General features: G+C 45.4%; 1 protein-coding gene across 3 annotated transcripts in view; it reads left to right on the forward strand.

Moving 5' to 3' along the window:
* ATRN (attractin) overlaps positions 1–21,298 on the forward strand; it is a 900,609-nt gene that overhangs the window by 342,142 nt on the left and 537,169 nt on the right. For all 3 annotated transcript variants that reach the window (XM_085642692.1, XM_085642691.1, XM_085642693.1), the window contains exon 18: positions 16,581–16,814. In XM_085642692.1, coding sequence (XP_085498818.1) covers positions 16,581–16,814 — 234 coding nt within the window. The remainder of the gene's footprint in view (positions 1–16,580; positions 16,815–21,298) is intronic.

The raw sequence follows: 21,298 nt of genomic DNA on the forward strand, positions 1-21,298 counted from the left end.
TTGGGTCCTGAATTGTCTATTTTTTTTTCTTCTTGATTTGGTTGCCGTCGACCACCATTTGGTGCTAGGTATGTCCCCTGTGTGACGTAAGACGGTATCCTGGAGGTCGACGTGCGCGGTGACCATCTTCAGATTCTTTTTTCCGCCATTGGGTCTGGAAGCAAGACGGAAAGCTCAGAAGAAAGTTTTGTTTTTTCTCAAAAACTTCGAAAAAGCAGAAGATTTCCGAAAAATATCATTGATCATCGACGTCGTAGTCCGAGACCGGAACAGAGCTTCGGTTTAACACCCAAGTGCCACCACAAGTATGCTCAATGGGACCCACACGATGTCTGCAACCTTTACCTGCCAGAAGATCATCAGAACTAGGACTGTGAGGCCTGCTCAGCGTTCCTACGGAAGACGCTGACGACACACCAAAATCAGGCCCACTACGCCACAATGTCGCAGACAACAAAGAAAACTTCCCTGAGAGACTTGGGTTTCTCTAGCGACGAGGAAGAACATGGAGCACCAGCGGAGTCAACGCACAAGGGATCGGACGTCGAGATCCTACAAGGAGACTCCGAAAAAATCCACGCCGAGAAGAAGGCGAGGGATCCGAGAAAGGAGATGGAGAAGATAAGACACCATAAAAATCTGTCGGAACCTCAAGGCCACAAACGTAAGGTGCACAAGGCAGCCCCGACGCTGAGCAAGAAGGCGATTGAGGGTCAGCCGCGATTAAAGGAATCCCGTGGAACCCAACCGAAGGTACCCGAGGAGGAAAAATTGTTGAAAACGCCAAAGCCAAGGGTTGACACCGAACCTGCAAAAAAGGGCACTACATTGCCGAACACTAACGTCGTCGGCAAGAAACGAAAATCTCCAGCCTCAGACGCCGAGAGGGCCCTCGAGGTCGAAAGAAAAAGGAAAAGACTTGAGAAGGAAATGGCAACGTTCCTACAAAAGCAAAAGGAATCAGTCACCCCATTGAAGGATTTTTGAATCCCCAAAACACCGGCTGACGACCTAGAGAACGTCGACGCAGAAGAGGCAGAAGACGCAGAGGGAGAAGAAGGTATCTTCGACTTCCCTCCAACACCTGAACCTTGAGACGAGGAACCAGAACCAGAGGAATATGGACACATGCCTACAGAGAAGCAAAACTCCGAAACTTCTGAGGATATGTGGAACGACCTCGACACCCAGAGCCCAGAAGAGGAAATTTGCAGTTAACCCTTCGAAAGCTTCACCTCCTAATGACATAGCTTTCTATAATGACATTGTAAAAAGGAGAGCAAATACATTTGGTGTACCCTTAGAGTTAGAAAAGTTATTTTTTCCACAGACAATGGGAATGGATCACAACAGACAATTGGATAGTACATTTAGTAAAACACGGGTATTGCATTGAGCTAACAAAGATACCATCTGCAAACCCACCAAAAGCAAAGATATTGAGGAGATCAGAACAAACACTGCTAAACGCAGAGATCAAGGAACTAATCCTAAAAGAGGCAATAGAAAATGTACCAAGACAAGAATGTTTCACAGGAAACTTACTCCCCATATTTCCTAATACCCAAACAGGATCAAACTCTTAAGACCAATCATATACTTGAGATTCATAAACAAGTTCATACTAACAAAACGCTTTAAAAGTGTACCCTCCAAGAAATAATCCCACAAATTCAAAAGGGGGATTACTTGGCAACAGTAGACATCAAACACGCCTACTTAAATATCCCCATGAACAAAAGACACCGAAAGTACCCAAGATTCATGCACAAGGGAACACACTACCAATTCAAGGTACTTCCTTTCGGAATAAAATCAGCTCCACGGGTGTTCACAAAGTGTCTAGCCACAGTGGCGGCACACCTGAGAAGAGAGAGAATCCACGTGTACCCCTATCTAGAAGACTGGCTCACAAGGGGACATTCACAACAAACAAGTCACAATCATGTTAAAAAAATGATCCAAACGCAACAAAGTCTGGGTTTCTCAATAAACCACAAAAAATCTTCAACACCAGAAAGAGAAAAAACCTTCCTGGGTGCAAGGTTAAATACAGCTAAAGCAAGGGCATACTCCTCAGAGAGCAGGATACAAGCCATCTATCAAGAAACAACCCTCTACCATAGGGGTCAGTCTCTGACAGTGAGGAAGGTCATGAAACTAATGGGCATGATGGCATCATGCATCCCACGTATCCCTCACGCCCGCCTACACATGCTCCCATTCGAAGAATAGCTTACCAACAGCTGGTCTCAAGCTATAGGAAGTTGGGAGGATATAGTGGTTGTTACACAAAGGGTGCAAGCAGAGATACAATGGTGGGCATCAAACATAGCACAGGGGAGACCTCCCAACTCCATCTGTGACAGTAACCATGGATGCATCCCTCAACGGTTTGGAGCGCATCTTAACCAGCTGAAAGTTTATGGTCAATGGAACAAACAGGATTCCACAAAGAACATCACCTTTTTGGAAATGAAAACTGTCTTTGACACTCAAGGCATTCCAGAAACACATTCAGGGGAAAACCATCTTAATCCATGGGCAATAATTCACAAAATCAACCGACAAGACAGTACATCTACCAGGAGTAGACAATATTGCAGTGGACCAGCTGAGCAGACAGAACACCTGCTCCTACGAGTGGGAGTTGAAGCTGTAAACAGTACATTATCTGTTCAAAAACACCAGTGATAGACCTGTTTGCAACAGTGCAGAGTCAGTCCTTTGCCTCGAAGTTTCCACACCACCTATCGAAGGGAAATGCACTTTCACTCAACTTGTCAGACATTTGCTTACGCTTTTCTACCAATACCCCTGATGCAAAGAGTGGTGCAAAAAGCAAAAATTCCAGAAACAAATATGATTCTCATTGCCCCTCAATGGCCAAGGCAAACCTGGTACTCAACCCTCCTAGAACTATCCAGGGCAGAAATGATCAAGATCAAAAGCAGAAAAGGACCTGCTAACAATGCAACAGTGCCAGATCTTTCACCCAGAGCCAGCAACGCTACATCGAGCAGCTTAGCACCTGAAAACATAGAATTTGGGCACCTCAATCTTCCTCTGCAAACCATGGAAATTCTAAAAGAGGCAAAACGGTCAACAAGAAAATACTACACAGCAAGATGGAAGCGATCTACCACATGGTGCACCGCTAACCAGAAACAGTTCAATCAACACGCAAGAAACGGTTATGCCATACCTTACTTACTTCTTGAACAGCAACATCAACTACTCAAGCATAAAGGTGCACCTTGCTGCTATAGTAGCATACACAAGAGGAAAATCATGCAAAAGTGTTTTTTACAAGACGAGTTATCAAAAGGTTTTTAGAAGGAGCAAAAAGAATTGCCCCACTAAGAGTAGCTCCAGTACCCACATGGAGCTTCAATACAGTTCTTTCTCAAGTAAGAGAAAAGCCCTTCGAGCCCATGCATACAGCGGACCTCCACCACATTAATCTAAAGACAGCCTTTCTCATTGCGATAACCTCACTACGAAGAGTAAGTGAGCTGCAAGCGTTAACAATACAAGAACCCTACTTACAAATCCACAAGGATAAAGTAATCTTAAAAACGAACCCACAGTTCTTGACAAAAGTGGTATCTAAGTATCACTTAAATCAAAACATTCTCCTGCCGATTTGTTTTCTTTAATCCCTTCACTGCTAGGCCTTTTCCACCCTGTGCAAAGCCTTTTTTTGGCTATTTGGGGTAGTTCGCGCTTAGGCCCCTGTAACTTTTTAACCACATGAGTTATCCATGCCAAATTTGAGTCCTTTTTTTCCAACATCATGGGGATTCTAAAGGTACCCAGGGTTTGTGGATTCCCCTGGAGGGTACCCAGAAAGTAGCCAAAATACAGCTAAATGTTGGGTTTTTTTGGGGAAAAATTTGAAAAAAGGGATACAGATGAAAGCGTCTGGTTTCTTTTCCCCTGCAAATGGTGTCAGAAAACCTAATTTTTTTTTACAGTTTTGGGATTTTTCTGGGACATAGCCTATTTTTGCTATTTTTTGTGCTTTCAACCTCTTTCCAGTTAATGGTAGAAATTGGTATGAAAGCAATAATGGATCCTAGAACGCTATACATTTTAGAAAAGTAGACAAAATTCAGAATTCAGCAAGGGGTCATTTGTGTAGATCCTTCAATGTTTCTTTATAGAAACTAATCGTTGAATATGTGAAAAATTGAAAATTACTTGGAAAAAACAGTCATTTGTGTCAACGGTTTCACCTGTAAATCAGTGACTTGCCCATAGTTCCCCCCTGACCACTTAACACCTGTAGGGGGATGACTGTCACAATTCCTACCAAAGTGGCAGTAATAACAGACAAATGGGTTCTTCAAATTATCCATTCTGGTTACTGCCTGGAGTTCATCAACACTCCTCCAAACATTCCCCCAAAGCCGCACAGACTTTCACCGGATCACCTAGACCTTCTCAAACAGGAAGTACAATCCCTGCTACTAAAACAAGCCATAGAACCCATAACCCCACAAGATCAAGGGTCGGGCGTGTACTCTTTTTACTTTCTAATTCCAAAACAGGACGTCTCTCTCAGACCCATATTGGATCTCCGAGAACTCAATCTTTACATACAGTCAGATCACTTTCACATTGTAACACTACAACAAATACTGCCTCTTTTGCAAAAGGGCGATTTTCTTTCTACTCTAGATTTAAAAGACGCCTACTTTCATATTCCAATCCATCCAGCTCACCCCAAATTTCTCAGGTTTGTGGTAGCTGGTCAACACTACCAATTCAAAGTGCTCCCATTCGGAGTCACCACTTCCCCCAGAGTCTTCACAAAATGTCTGACGTTCGTAGCTGCGCATCTCAGAAGCCAAAGCATACATGTCTTTCCCTATCTGGACGACTGGCTCATCAAAGCTATCAGCTATGTCGCAAGCACACAGACAGTTTTAACAGCAGACGCATCCCTTACTGGCTGGGGAGCTCATCTTCAACAACACGCAGTACAAGGGCTGTGGAGTCCCCAGCAAAATATGCTCCACATCAATCATTTAGAGCTCATGGCAATCTTTCTAGCTCTCAAAGCCTTTCAAGATCACCTATTTGGCAAAGCTATGGTAGTCTGAAGCGACCACATGACAGTTATGTATTACATACAAAAACAGGGGGACAAACTCTCTCCAATTGTCCTCCAACTGTCCCACTTAGCCCAGGACATCTGGAAGTGGGCTTTTCACCACAACATTTATCTCCTAGCGGAACACCTCCAAGGAGTCAACAATCAGATTGCTGACCTCCTCAGCAGGCAGAGGTATCAAATACATGAGTGGGAACTTCACTCTCAAGTTCTCCACCCATGCTTCCAAGCTTTGGGAGTCCCTCACATAGACCTGTTTGCAACACCCGAAAACGCAAAATGCAAAAGCTTTGACTCCAGTTAGCCACACCCGTTGTCCAAAGGCAATGCTCTATGAATGAACTGGTCAGGGATATTTGCCTATGCTTTTCCGCCTCTCCAACTCATTCCATCAGTGGTTTGCAAACTCAGGCAAACATCACACACGCTAATATTAGTAGCTCCAACATGGGTGCGTCAACCCTGGTTCAGAACCCTATTGGACTCTCTCTGGTACCACACCAAAAATTACAATTACATTTAACTCCTAGTCTCCTCTCACAGAGCCATGGAGAAATCAAACAGATCCCAAACAGCTGAACCTTGCCATCTGGCTCCTGAAGTCCTAGAGTTTGGTTATCTTAACCTTCCACCAGACTGTATGAACATTAGAGAGGCAAGAAAGCCTACCACAAGGTTCTGCTACGCAGCTGAAGCGTTTTGTTATCTATTGCAAAAACAATCATATCAACCCTCTTGATCAGGGGTCTCCAAACTTTTCTGTAGTGAGAGCTACTTATGATCAGTGAAAATCATCATGAGCTACTAAAGGCCGAGCAACTCGCACGTTGTTCCCAAAGTCCCCTCCACACCTGCTTAATTGACTAGAGGGCCTCTACAGAGAAAGAGATACACATTTATTGAATGCAATGCACAACATGAAACCAGAAAACCTGGCTTTCCTCTTCAACAAATGTTTGGATCCTGAGCTCTGCAGTCACCAGCACAGTAGACTACAATCGTAAGAAATTATAGGGCTCTGCCGAGCTGTGCAAAGCTACCAGCATACAGAAAACAAACTGCACGTATGTCTCTCATAACTTGTCGTCCATAACACAGTAAATGCACCTTAGTGGTCATCACGCATGACATGGAAACATGTCCCATATAGGTTCACAAAACAATGACCAGGCCATTCCAATCACATAGCTTACATGGCCTAGCTTGCAGAGCATGTAGGTGAGCGATTCAGTGCCCCACTAAGGGGTAGTACATGCTATATAAATGCTGCAATACAATTATTTTATTACACCATGCCTTCTTTTTCTTTATTATCAGGCCTGATGGCACCTTGATATGCTTGAATGTAGGGTGTGCACTGTGCACAATACAAACCCCTCTCCTGGCAAACTCATGATGCTCCATGTAGTTATAACCTATGCAAGATGTATGGAACACAACTTGCCTCTTACTTCATTAAAATAACATTGTCATCATGGATGGTGGGAGACCATGACTATTTCAAGGTTTAAAAACGATCACTTCTAAAAATGCCTCTTAAGGCACTGATCTAATTTGATGTTCTTATTAAGTGGTTCTACATGTTGGAGCAATAAAAGTTGTGATTTGTTTTTCAAAAGATGCATTTTTGTATGACTTCTGTGTCACTTTTTGCAATATTTACAAATGTATGTTTGCGCAAAGAAGGGGTTATACACGTAAGCTTGGATCATGTCTCAGCTTTCACTGTTTGACTCATGTCTCAGTTTACCCTGTTTATTGGCTGTACTTACAACTGAAAAATACAGCCACTGTATGAGGGAGGTACTTCTTATTTTAAAGAGATCAGTTCAAAATGCCGTGTTAAGCCTTCTGTTCATTGTGTGTTAAAATTAACACTTCATTTGAAATATCTCCCGTTATTTAATTAAATTGAAGCAGCGTTTTACAGGGGTTCTTAAAATAAATAAATTAAGTACCTCCTGCAAGTTGTCTCTATGCACAAATCGGATCCAGGAACTTAATTTTACGTTTCTCTCATTATTCCATTAAAATGTAATGAAAAGAAACATAAAATGATATTCCTGTCTCCTGTTTACGGCCAGAAACAACTTGCAATGTACTTTATTTAAAAAGGAAAGATCCCTGTAAAACACTGCTTTAACTTAATGTTAAATTAAATCAATGTTTCGAACAGGTTTCTTCTGACAACATAAACAGTATATTTGCATTTTGATGCCCAGAATAAAGCCTTTTACGGGCATCTTTTTCTAACAAACGTTTCTCTCTTCCACAGACCGGAGGCTGGCAGTCTGGTTGTGCCTCCAAGGCTGCTGCTCGGGTCGTACAAGTCTTGCAGAATCAAAGTGCGGTGCTGGACCGCAGAAGGCAGGTGTCGTGGTTCCCCATGAGCAGTTTAACACTGCTCTTGCCGGGCCAGAATCACTCGCTTCGCCTCACCTCTCCCCAGCTAAAGCTCAATAGCTAATGGGAGCAGTTGGTTCGTGAGACAGCAGGCAGGAACGCATACCAAGCTAAAAAGGCCTAAAAATATACAAAATGACCATGACCGGGTACAAAAGTGGGCACTGAGTCTTGAGCTACCGGTAGCTCGCGATCAACTGGTTGGAGACCGATGCTCTTGATGCTTTCATACAGAAAATACTGTGCTATCTATTGCATTGCAGCAGTCCGCATTGGCCTATATAACCATCAGACTGCATCTTGCTGCCATAGCAGCTTACCTTCAAAATAGGCAACAGTTATCGCTATTTCGAGTGCCTGTTATCAAAGCATTTATGGAAGGGCTAAAAAGGGTAATACCACCAAGACTTCCACCTGCCCCAGGATGGAATCTTAACATAGTCCTCACAAGGCTAATGGGTCTGCCATTTGAAACCATGCGTTCCTTACTTGGAAACGGCTTTCCTCATTGCAATCACTTCATTGAGGAGAGTGGGTGAACTACAGGCATTAACCATAGAAGAACCCTTCTTCCAGTTAAATAAAGATAAAGTGGTTCTCCGTACCAACCCTAAATTCCTACCAAAGGTTGCATCTGTATTTCACATCAATCAGTCGGTTGAATTACCTGTATTCTACCCTCAACCTGACTGTTGCAGAATGAGCTTTACATGCCTTTGTATTACACTGAAAGAACAAAGTCATTTCATAAAACCAAACAACTCTTTGTAGTTTTTGCACCACCTCACAAAGGCAATCCTATCTCTAAATCAGGAATTGCTAGGTGGATTGTCAATTGTATTCAGATTTGTTATCAAAAAGCCAAAAGGACTCTCACAGTACCCCCAAAGCACATTTCAGGCCTAAGTTAGGGGCTACTATGGCTTTCTTAGGGAATATCCGGATAACTGATATCTGCAAAGCTGCAACATGGTCTACACCACACACATTCACCAAACACTATTGTGTCGATGTATTAGCAAGACAACAAGCTAATGTGGGTCAAGCAGTACTTAAAACTTTATTTCAGACAATTCCAACAGTATAGCCACCGCTTCGGGGAGACTGCTGTGTAGTCTATACAAAGCATGTGATCTACAGATCACATGCCTCGAACGGAAAATGCTACTTACCCAGTAGGCATCTGTTCTTGGCATGTAGAGCTGTAGAATCTCATGCGAGCACCCACCTCCCCGGGTACCTGTAACTGCTGTATTTCTCTGTTTTACTACACATACTTACGCATGGACATCTCTAGTATTTACTACTACTCCATTCTCTCACCCTCTGCGGAAAACAATCTGAAGATGGAGTCAATGACCATACACACTGTCACCTAAGGGAGAAGTCCCCTAGCTCGTGACTAGGGAAACCTTCTTCCAGAAAAACAAAGTGCAAACATCCAGACCTAACACTAGATGGCGATCTTATGCAAAGCATGAGATTCTACAGCTCTATATACCAAGAACAGATGCATACTGGGTATGTAGCATTTTCCTTATATGACAGTGCACATTTACTAAAGGAAATTTTAAAAAAACTGTTAATGCTACAAATCAAGCATGCTCTGTAAAGTTGAAAAGCTCACCTGGGAGGCCCACTAGAGGAAAATACTGTTAATTATCATGCCAATAGGAGGTGATGCAGGAGTGTTTGTGTAAAGCTGTATTTCTGCCTGTGACCAAGGACCAATGAAGGTCTGAAACGCATTAGGCTAAAGAAAGGAACTTCAATGCCAAATGTCGTTTTTTAGTCTCATTACACACATTACCTGCCTTGGTTTAGATATATATGTATGTATATGTTTGGATGTATATGTGTATATATATCACTTCTTTCCAGCAAGGCTCCAAGTTGATGGGAAACCAAAAGGATGGACACAGACCCAGAGTAGGTGCTTGCGATATTATTTATTATCCATATGTCGTCGATACGCGTTTCGGCTCGGGCGAGCCTTGTTCACTGTATATATATATATATATATGTATGTATGTATTTATATGTATGTGTGTTTATATATGAGTGTATATATATATATATATATATGTATGTGTATGTATGTGTACATAACTTTGTATTGGATTTTGAAGCAAACCAAACCATACAACAATATCTGGCCACCACCGACATGATTTACCCATATGTAGGAGCACAAATGGACCATGGAGATCAACAATCCGCAATGACAACATCTATGTCATAAATGTCGGACTGGGGTGTATTTTTATTACACCTTTAAGCCTCTAAACAAGTATGTTCAAACAGGAATTCACACAGATTACCTTAGTAGGCAAAGGGTTTGGTGTCCCATGGGTCAGACCCTGTTTATTTGGAATTTCATTGTTTTTTGAGCCGTAGCCCTGCAAGGGCTTATATGGGCACCTGGAAAGGCTGTAAGATGTAGTACCAAAAGGGTATCTGTGGTTCCGCCCTGTAGGAAGCTGGCTCTGTATATACTATACCAAAGTGAGGTATAACCCCAAAGGTAGGCAGAGGTAAAAGTAGATAGCACCATACTCTCTATTTGTGGTAGTGTGGGCGAGCAGTAAGGCTTTAGCAGAGGGTTGTGTTGAGCATTTTTTGTGCACACTCAATCAGCAAATGATTGCACACACTCAAAGACTGAACTTTAGAACAATTGGTTTTGTATAAAAATATTATTTTAGTTATTTTATTTCCTAGAACCAAGCGCAAGCCTGGCACACGCAAGTGATTTATACTTTGCAGTAATACAGTTTGAATTGCAGTTGTGTGTGTGTGTGTGTGTGTGTGTGTGTGTGTGTGTGTATATATATATATATATATATATATATATATATATATATATATATACTTTAGTTTGATTACAGTAGAATTACTGGTAATGCAATACTTTGAAATGTTGTACATATACTTTATATTGACTTTTCAATAGGATGTCAAGTAGATTACTTTACAGATTACTTTTCTTACATTCTGCAGTATATACCTGGATACTGCAATGCGACATTTCCTGTAAGTAAAAGTGATTTGGTTATTTGGTTACAGTTTTAGAGACTTTCATAGATTTTCCAACTCCACACTTTTCATAGGAAACACTCCATGTTATCCCATGGGAGAAAATTGCGTTATCGGTTCAGAGGTAAGTACTTTGTTGTGGGAGTTGGGTTTCTGGGGTTAGACCCCGGGATCCCCCAGGGTAGAGGATGCACCCTCAAAGCACCCTCAGCGGCACTAGGGCGGCCGGGTGCAGAGCAATGTTATCCAATGGGGGCTCGTGGACCTCCGGTTGGTGGCTGCTCACGAGCAGGCCACAAGGTTGTGGGAGCAAAGCTTCTGGACTTAAGCTCATGGCAATTGGGGGTTCAAGTTAGCACCAAAGGTACACACTCAGTGGCACTAGTGCGGCCAGGTGAGGGTGCTTTTTTAGGTCTCGCCTACGCAGCACGCGTGCGTTGCATAGGAGGACCTTTAGCCGTCGTTCTGCTCTTTTTTTGAAGGACATACTCGTGCTTGTGGCGGCATCCACCTTTCGGGAGCGAGCAGGGGGCGTGCCACAAGCACGACTGTGCTTCGAAAAAGAGCAGACTGCGCGCGCACTCCTTCGCTGACGTCCCTTCATTGCTTTCACCGGGCATTCATCCCCATTTTTTTTTCTGTTTTGCATTGTGGGATTTGTAGTTCTGTTTTTATCACATTATAAAATCAAGACTGCAAGTTTCAGACGGTAAAGTAAAAAACCTTGATTTAGTTAGACACTCGAGCATGCACCTGGAATACGTGACACTTGCCTTCAAGGGAGATTGGAGGCCCCCACAAATGCTGTAGACCCACCTCCTGATCTGCGCAACGGTCATAGTATTCCCTTACGGGTTTGAGTGTTTTTTGTGAAATGCCCTACCCAGCAGAGGGAATCGAGGGAACTGCTGAAGCGATCCTGGGCTCTGAATCTCTACACATAACACCGGGGAAGGCTTATTAACTTGGTATGGAATTTTAGGGGCGACTGAGCTAATTAATCATTATTATTAACAGACCGCTGGACACCTCCAACCAGACTACTTAAATTAAATTTCGACAACTTTCGCGGTTTTTCCCATTGGAAGTAGTGGTGGCTACGATGCGTGGATAAATGAAAACAACTATTTAATGTATCTTAATGTAGGCCAAAACTAAGGCACTAAACCGTGAATGTTGTAAAAGGGTGATGCCGTTCTGAAAACACAGATATTATTGATGCTTACCTACAGCACCAGGCAGGACTGTTCAGCCTAATACCTCCGCGTACAGCCTGGAGTAACTGAATGCTTCTGGATCACAAGTGGGCGTGGATCAGTTACTGAAACATGCATTGAAGTGGATCCGTGTTCATGGTTAAGACAAATGGAAACCTCAGACGAAAGCGTTTGAAGCACACGCCTATACCGCTGCTTACACTAGATGCCCCAGGCGTGTGCTTACATCTTAGGTAAGAAATGACACATCCAAGACATGTTTACTATTGCACACCTCATGTTATGTATTACATGTAGGTATTTGCAGGGTTGGATTGGGATCAAAAATCGTCCCGGGCACATTGAAAATGCAATAGGTCTCTCCTTTTATTAAGTTAGCCATTTGCTTTGCTAATGGTGTTGTATAGCAAAGCAAGTGGCTTTAATTTAATGAAAGGCGAGACCTATTGCATTTGTAATGCTTGTTGTCATTGGGTGCCCTGTTACTTTCAATGAGGATTCTCCGGTTTGCAAACATCCTTCTGGACCTATCTGCAGCCTTCAACACCGTCTCACATTCCACCCTCACAACCAGACTTCACAACACAGGGATACAAGGAGCCGCCCTCGACTGGATCCAATCCTTTCTCTCCAGCTGAACCCACAGGATCAGACTCTTCCCCCCCGAACCCCACCCCCTTCCTCTCCGAACCCTCCGATATCTACTGCGGAGTACCCCAAGGAACTTCACTCAGCCACACGCTCTTCAACATCTACATGGCCCCGCTCGCCGCCATCGTCAGACAGCATGGGCTCAGCATGGTGTCCTACGCCGATGACACCCAGCTTAGCCTCTCACTCACGAAGAATCCCGATGACACCAGACTCTGCTTCCAGGAAGGAATGAAGAACGTGGCAGCCTGGATAAAAGACAGCTGTCTGAAACTCAACTCAGAAATGACCATGGTCCTCATCCTCGGACCCTGCACCTCCGCTTGGGACAACACCTGGTGGCCTTCTGCCCTCGGGAACCCACCCACCCCTGCAGACCACTTACGAGACCTTGGCATAATCCTCGACTCCTCCCTCTCCATGAATCGCCAGATCAACGCCGTCGCTTCCACTAGCTTCAACTGCCTGCGCATCCTCAGCAAGACCTTCAAATGGATCCCCTCTGACTGCAGAAGGACTGTCACCCACGCACTCGTAACCAACAGACTGGACTACGGCAACTCCCTATACACCGGAATCAACAGGACTCCTCTACACAGGCTCCAGATCATTCAGAACGTCGCAACCAGACTCGTCCTCCGGACACCTCGTAGCAAACACATGAACCTACACCTGTGAGACCTCCACTGGCTTCCCGTCGAGAAGAGGGCCACCTTCAAACTCCTCACCCACGCCTACAAATCCCTCGACAACATCGGACCCAAATACCTCATCGAGCGAGTATCCTTCCACGTACCCAAGAGGAACCTCCATTCCACCGACCTCTCCCTTGCTGAGGTCCCCCGCATCTGCAGGAACACAACAGGCGGCAGAGCCTTCTCCTACATCGCGGCCAAGACCTGGAACGAGCTCCTGGTGAACATCAGGCGCTCCCCGACCCTGCACACATTCAGGAAGGTCCTCAAGACCCGGCTCTTCGACTGATCCAGAGTTGCCTCCCCTCCCTCCCTCCTCCCCCAAGCGCCTTGAGACCCTCACGGGTGAGTAGCGCGCTTATAAACCCCTGATTGATTGATTGATTGACTTCAGGCTCGGGGATGAGGTCTTCTGGGAGGGACCACCACTTGGAGAGGCGAGTTGGGATGCTGGGGATTGACACTGTTGTTTGGGCCACCCAAGGCCGTAGGGCGTCTGGTGCAGGGGAGTCTTTTAGAGTCAGAGCTTCTTACCAGCTCCTGGTCACGGTTGGGGGGACCTTCCGGATTGAGGCTGCAGGCGTCTGCTTGAGGCAGGTCAGGGATCTCCGGTCTGGATCGCCGGGGAGACTTCCTTGTGGTGTTGGGCCACTTGAACTCTTGCCGGGGATGTAGGGTGCAGAATGGTGCAGACTCACTGATTTTTCCAGAGCTGGAGTCCGTTTGGTGAACAAATCCGGTGTTCACGGGAAGCAAAGTCTTTTCCTTGGAAGGCAGGGCAGGTCCTCGGGGTTCTTGAGGTTGCTGGCTGCAGGACACACCGGAGTTTCACTTCTGCAGGTTTGAGGTGGGGACAGGCCGGTAGGGCTGGGACCAAGTCAGGAGGCGTCGTCCTCTTCTTAGCTTCTGCCAGACTGTTCGGTCCTTCTTCTTTTCTTCTTGATCGTTGCTTGTCTGAGGAGGCAAGGTTCAGGGGTGTGCTAAATACTGGATTTAGGGGCGTTATAGGCAAGTAAGAGGTTGGGACCAATGGGTCCCTTCCTTGGGGTGGGTACACTCCCTATTATGTCAGCCTCCAGTGGGAGGAGGGCATATGCCTTACTCTGGTTGGCTGGGTCCCCCCCATCTGCAAAATGGATAAGTTGTGCTTCACCTCGCCTTCCGCACCTGAGGGGTGGGGTGGGCACACCTCTCTTCCTTACTTGTCCAGAAACATGTTTGGTGGTGGCAGCTGGCAAGCAGGAACTCAGCCTGGACACTAGTGGTAGTTAGTTTTTCAGGGGGTATCTCTAAGATGCCATCTGTCTATATTTTCTTTAAATTCCACACTGGCATCAGTGTGGGTTTAATGTGCTGAGAAGTTTGATACTAAACTTCCAGTTTTCAGTAAAGCCATTATGGTACTGTAGAGTTCGTAATGACAAACTCCCAGCACCATATACTCTTGATGGCATTACTGCACCTACAATGTCTAAGAATTGGCTTAGACACTGTAAGGGTACAGGGCGCATGCACCTTTACCCTCACCACTTGTATAGTGCACCCAGCTAGAGGGGGGTGGATCTATTCCAGGGCAGTGGGTTGTAGGCATGGCAGATGTGTGCCATGTCGACTTTTCACTTTGCCTGCACCAAAACACGCATGCAAAGGCACTGTTTGAGTGTAAAGGTACAGGGCCTCTAAGGGTGGCACAATAAGTGCTGCAGCCCTTAGAGGCCTTCCCTGGTCACAGTGCCCTGGGTACCCGTGGTGCCATTTACCAGTGACCGACCTGTGGCCAGAAGGTGCCAATTCGGTTTTGTCTTCAATGCAGTTTTAGGGAAAGAACATAGGTCCTGAGTACCTGGTTAGCAGGAGCCCAGGGCACGCTCAAAGTACATCAGCAGTTCAGAAAAAAGTGGGGGGGAGGGGGTTTCCGCAACAGAAACCCATCTTCCTACACACACCCATATCGATCATCTTCTCTTTAGCATTTGAGTAAAAAATAGTCGAGGTAGTCCAGCTAAGATTTTTTTTTTTTGCATTGTTCAGAACAGACTGGGAGATTGTTAACTCAGACCCCACATCAAACAGGAATGGTTGCATAGTGAAACTATACAGTAAGAAAGGTTTCAGTGTGAACTCTGACAAATATTATAGTATATGGTTTTACATTGAACTTCTTTGAAAAACGAAATGAAGTGGCTTTACATTGTAAATCCTCTGATAAATGCAATAAAAAAAGCTTTTACATAAAGAGCCCTTTGATTTGCAATAGGAAGCAATTTTAGATTGTAAACTCCATGACAAAAACCATAGGAAGGTGCTTTACATAGACCACACTGTAGAGTCTCCAAAATGTGTCTATTCAGGGCAGTAATGACTATGACCCCCGACTCCTCCTCTTAACGTCCGCCAAACATATGTGTAAGAAATCTTTCAACCACACTACAACTCCAAACCCACCTGGCAAGACACATAGCTGGATACTATGAGGGCAGTCATTTCATTGATGGAGGATGCCCTCTTAGACAAAGGATGGAATGTTTTCCATTGACCGGCAATGTCCTGATGTAGAGAAGGGTGTCTAGTACACCAGTCTTTAATGTACCGGTGCATGAAGGCACATTGGTAGCACAGGTGAGCTTTTAGAGAGGGAGATGCTTTAACAAAGGTTCATGTAGAGGAATGGACACTGTAAGTCTGCTGAGCAATCTGATGCTTATGTTTCACCGTCATTAGAGTCAGCATAGTGAGTTTGCATAGGTAGAAGATTAGGAGAGCTGAGGCTAGTGAATGTCTTGGGCTCTGGTCCTTTCCTTACAGAAACATAATGAGCAAAACCATGACTGTGGAGACTCCTGAGACCAACTCTGTGGCATTCAGGCAGAGATGCCTTTGAAACTCAGAACAGCGTTGAGGGTTCCTTTTAGTTGTATCAGTAGCAAATCTGGTGTAAGGTTATCTGCACCGTCATTATTTTATAATGCTCATTTGTTAGTAGTCTTGAATAACCTATGGCTATTTGAGGATCTGTCTCATCGTGCATAGTTTTGGTCTTCAAATTTGAGGTGCGCTGAGTAACGGGTCTTTCAACATGTCTAATTGACTTTTGGGAATCTAGTTTTGCTGTTGGCAGAAGAGAATATGAGGCTTAAAGATCAGTAGATCAAAGTTGTACTTGGAGCAACATTGTATTTTTATTTGCGGGCTGAATCAAACCACTTGCACATCTAGAACTGAATTCTATGTGCTCTAAAGTAGCTATTAGACGACGGGCAATGCTTTACATAGCTACCTAATTAAAATAATTTATGTAATAGAGTGTAAACCTAGTTCCATTTTCTTCTTTAAGGTTCTTATTCGACTTTAAGTGAATTGAAAGAATGTTTATTATAAACGTTATCAATTTTATATATTTTCTTTATAACTTCTTGTCAGAAGCACAATAATTTTAATGCCTCGTTTTTTTCTTTTTAGCTGGAAATTGCACTGGCTACCGTACTTGTGGAAATTGCTTAGACCAGCCAGGCTGCGGCTGGTGTACTGATCCAAGTGACACAGGCAAAGGCCAGTGTATTGAAGGCTCATTCCAGGGTCCAATGGTATTTCCAAATAACTTGCCAACGCAAAACAACTACATTGAACCAGTTCTCAACATCAGCATGTGTCCTGTCGAGAATAAATACAACTGGTCTTTTATTGCATGTCCAGGTATTTAATTGCAAAAAATCCTTTCGGAAAGTTATTTTGTGTTATGATTGCTATTTCAGCAGAAAACTGTGGAAAATGCCTTTTTTTATTTATTTTTAATGATTCTTAACTATTATTTGTCTTGTTTTATATGTGGCTAGATTACTGGTAAATAACTAAATTAATGTCAAGTATTCAATGTCTTGCACTTGGAACATTGTGTTCGAGGCATATGTGCTGCAGATTACACACTGTGCATAGATCGCCATCTGGTGTGGGGGCCGGATGTTGCAGTTGTTTTTCTCTTGGAAAGTCTTTGGAAGTCACAAGGTATCTGACTCCTCCTTTGGATCATATTGCGCATGTACTTCGGCTCCATCCTCAGATTTGTTTTTTTCCACCATCGTGGCTCGGATGTGTTCTTCGCGCTCCAGTTCGGAACGGTTCCAGTTTTCCTGTTCGGCGCGCAATCCTTCCCCCTTCGACGGTATTGTCTCGATCGTCGTTCTCCACACTCGACGCGACTCTCAACAATCGAAGTCTTCGATTCCGGTCGTTGACTAAGGTTTACGGGCCTACCTAGGCTCCTGTCCTGGCTCATGGAAAGGGCACCATTTAAAAATTGTCCTCAATGTGGGTTGAAGTTTCCCCAAACAGATCTACATGAGGTGTGCAACCTCTGCCTCTCTCCAGAACACGAGGCAAGGGACTGTCCAGCTTGCGCCTCCTTCTGATCGAAGAAGACGATCCGGGACCGACGAGCAAGGAGAACTATGGCTCACTTGTCGACTTCGATCCCCGACGACATCTTCGAAGAAGGCGTGTATGTTCCGGAACAACAACAGCACACCGAAGAAGGCTCCTCGGCACCAATAACATCCTCAGAGCCGAGCAAGAAACAGACAAGCCTCGACTTCCAAACCTCAAAGCCGAAACCCACCTCGGAACCGAGGAAGTCAAGACACTTCTAAACCCCACGGTTCCAAACCAAGAACCAGTGCTGAATCAACGTCCTAAAAAACCCACGGCTCCGACACCATTGGCACCGAATAATCTGCCCCTTACAGAGTAACTGTTTCGACCCGATCCTTACCAAAAAACCCTCGTAAAGGATCCAAAGACTGGGCATTTGACGCTTAGCACCAGTAAAAGATCACTGGACAAGCCTGCACCAGCTCCACCACCAAAAAGGAGAGACTTTGCCACCTCCCCTTTGAGGATTCCACCACCACCACCACCACCGCCGCCACCACCACCACCGCCACGATCTTTACCCTTCCTGACCCCCACCCCCCCCCAGGACACAATGGGCTTTAACCAGCTACTCCATAGGGCTACCCACTACCACGGGGTTGATCTCCACACAGACCCCGTCAAGGAGGATTTCCTCTTAGATACATTTGACACTGCACAGAGGTCCACCTCAATTCTGCCCATGCTTAAGGGGGTTATTAAGCACGCACCAGAGGTCTTTAATGACCCGGTTAGGGCCAGGGTCATCAACCCTCGCATTGAGAAAAAATATAAGGCCGCCCCAACAGAGCCACCCTACATTAGAGGTCCCGCACCACTAGACTCCCTGATAGTCTCCAATGCGAGGAAACGTGCCAATTCCCAGGCATCAGGTGAGGCTCCACCGCCAGATAAGTAGTCTAAACTCCTGGACGCCTCTGGCAAGCGGACAGTGTCCCAAGCGGCCAACATATGGCGCAGTGCTAACACCCAAGCGCTCTTAGCCAGATATGACAGGGCACATTATGATGAGCTGGAGTAAATAATGCAACACCTCCCTGACAAATATAAACATAGGGCCAACAAACTAATTCAGGAGGGTAAAACTATCACTAATACCTCCATCCGTTGTGCCCTCGATGTAGCTGACACCGCCTCCAGGGCAATAAATACTAGCGTCCTTCTGCGTAGGCATGCCTGGCTACGCATTTCAGGGTTCAAACCTGAGGTTCAGAGTTCCATCCTCAACCACCCCTTTGATGAGAAACACCTGTTTGGCCCTAATGTCGACGTAGCCCTCGAAAAAATGAAAAAGGACACAGACACGGCAAAATCTATGGGAGCCTTGCAGTCGCAAGCTCCCAGGCGCTCCTTTCGCCGTTCCTCCTTTAGAAGCACCACCAGAGGCTACTCCTCCGACAGCGCCTCCACTTCCTACAAGGCCCCTACCCAATCCTTCACTAGGGGTTACCAAAGAGGCAGTTACAGGGGTAACAAAGGCAGAGGCAAAACTAACACATCCCGCTCTGCCTCCACCCCCACCCAGTGACTTCCCTCCAGTCCCCCCAGACTATTCCACTCCAGTCGGGGGCAGACTCCACAATTTCCTTCCTGTCTGCGCTACCATTACCTCAGACAGATGGGTGCAACAGATAATTCAATCAGGCTACTGTCTAGAACTAACATCTACCCCCCCAACCATTCCACCCAAACAGCGCCCGATGTCACTGGAATATTTGACACTTTTAAAGCAGGAGGTGATCTCCCTCCTACAAAAAAGTGCAATAGAACCAGTTCCTACCCACCAACAAAACAAGGAGTTTTCTGCCTATATTTTCTTATACCAAAAAAAAGGACGGCTCTCTCAGACCCATTCTGGACCTCAGACCCCTAAACCAATACATACACTCAGACCACTTTCACATGGTCACACTCCAGAAGTATTTCCTCTGCTCTCCCGGAACGACTTCCTTGCCACCATAGACCTCAAGGACGCCTATTTCCACATTCCCGTTCACAACGCTCACAGGAAGTTTCTCAGATTCGTAGTGGACTGTCAGCACTACTAATTAAGTACTCCCATTCGGAGTCACCACAGCACCACGAGTGTTTAACAAGTGCCTAGCGGTAGTGGCAGCACACCTGAGAAGACAACACATCCACGTCTTCCCATACTTAGACGACTGGCTCATAAAAGCCAGCTCATACAACCAGTGTGTACAACACACCCACGCCACTATCCAACTACTTCACGACCTGGGCTTCACAGTAAACTACGCCAAGTCCCATCTGCATCCGTCCCACGTACAACAATACCTCGGTGCCACCATAGACACCTCAAGAGCGTTAGCCTACCCCAGTCCCACCAGGATAGCAAGCATACAGGCTCTAAGCGCCAAATTTCAACCACATCACTCTCTTCCAGCCCGAGTGTTATTGCAACTTATAGGGATGATGGCCTCTTGCATATTCATAGTACCTCATGCAAGACTCCTGATGCGTCCTCTCCAAGAGTGCTTAGCACGCCAGTGGAACCAGGCTCACGGTCAATTATCAGATCTGGTGTTGGTAGACGGTCGTGCCCATCGCTCTCTGCAATGGTGGACCACCAAAAACCTTTCCAAAGGACGACTGTTCCTAGAGCCGGTTCCTCAAATAGTTCTAACTGCGGACGCATCGCTCTCCGGCTGGGGAGCTCACCTACTACATCACACCATGCAGGGCAGGTGGACACCTCAACAAAAGTTACTCCACACCAACCATCTGGAGTTACTGGCCATATTCCTAGCCCTAAAAGCCTTTCAAACACACGTCTCAGGCAAGGCTGTCTTAGTCCGCACAGACAACATGACAGCCATGTACTACATCCAAAAACAGGGCGGCACACCTCAAAACATTTTTCTCCAAGCCCAACATGTCCCAAACACCATTGCAGATCTGTTGAGCCGTCAAACGCAACAGATCCACGAGTGGGAACTTCATCCACAAGTTCTTCAACCATTCTTTCAAATGTGGGGGCAACCACATATAGACCTCTTCGCCACTCTCAAACGCCAAATGCCCAAGCTTCGCCGCCAGATATCCACACCCATTGTCCAAAGGCAATGCGATATGGATGAACTGGTCAGGCAGATTTGCGTACGCTTTTCCGCCTCTCCCACTCATTCCATTAGTGGTGCGCAAACTACAGCAATATTCCCTAACTCTCATCCTAGTTGCTCCGACTTGGGCCAGACAACCGGGGTACACCACATTGCTGGAACTCTCCTTAGTTCCGCACCAAAAGTTACACCTCTCTCCACGCCTCTTAACCCAGAACTATGGAGAGATCAAACACCCAGACCCAGCTCAGCTCAACCTTGCGATCTGGCTCCTGAAATCCTAGAATTTGGTTACCTTAATCTTCCCCCTGACTGTATGAACGTCATTAGAGAAGCTAGACGACCTACCACTAGAGCTTGCTACGCAGCCAAGTGGAAACGTTTTGTGATCTATTGTCACAACAATAACGTCAATCCCTTAGATGTGTCTATCCAACACATTATAGGCTACTTACTACACCTACAAAGATGCAACCTAGCCTACATGTCTATTAGACTACACCTTGCTGCCATAGCAGCGTATCTATAAAATAGACAGCATCTATCACTCTTCAGAGTACCTGCCATTAAAGCCTTCATGGAAGGCCTTAAGAGAATAATTCCCCCCGAGTGCCACCCTCACCTGTGTGGAACCTAAACATAGTTCTCACAAGACTAATGGGGCCTCCATTT

This window comes from Triturus cristatus, chromosome 2_2, assembly GCF_964204655.1.
Source record: "Triturus cristatus chromosome 2_2, aTriCri1.1, whole genome shotgun sequence".
Lineage (NCBI taxonomy): Eukaryota > Metazoa > Chordata > Amphibia > Caudata > Salamandridae > Triturus > Triturus cristatus.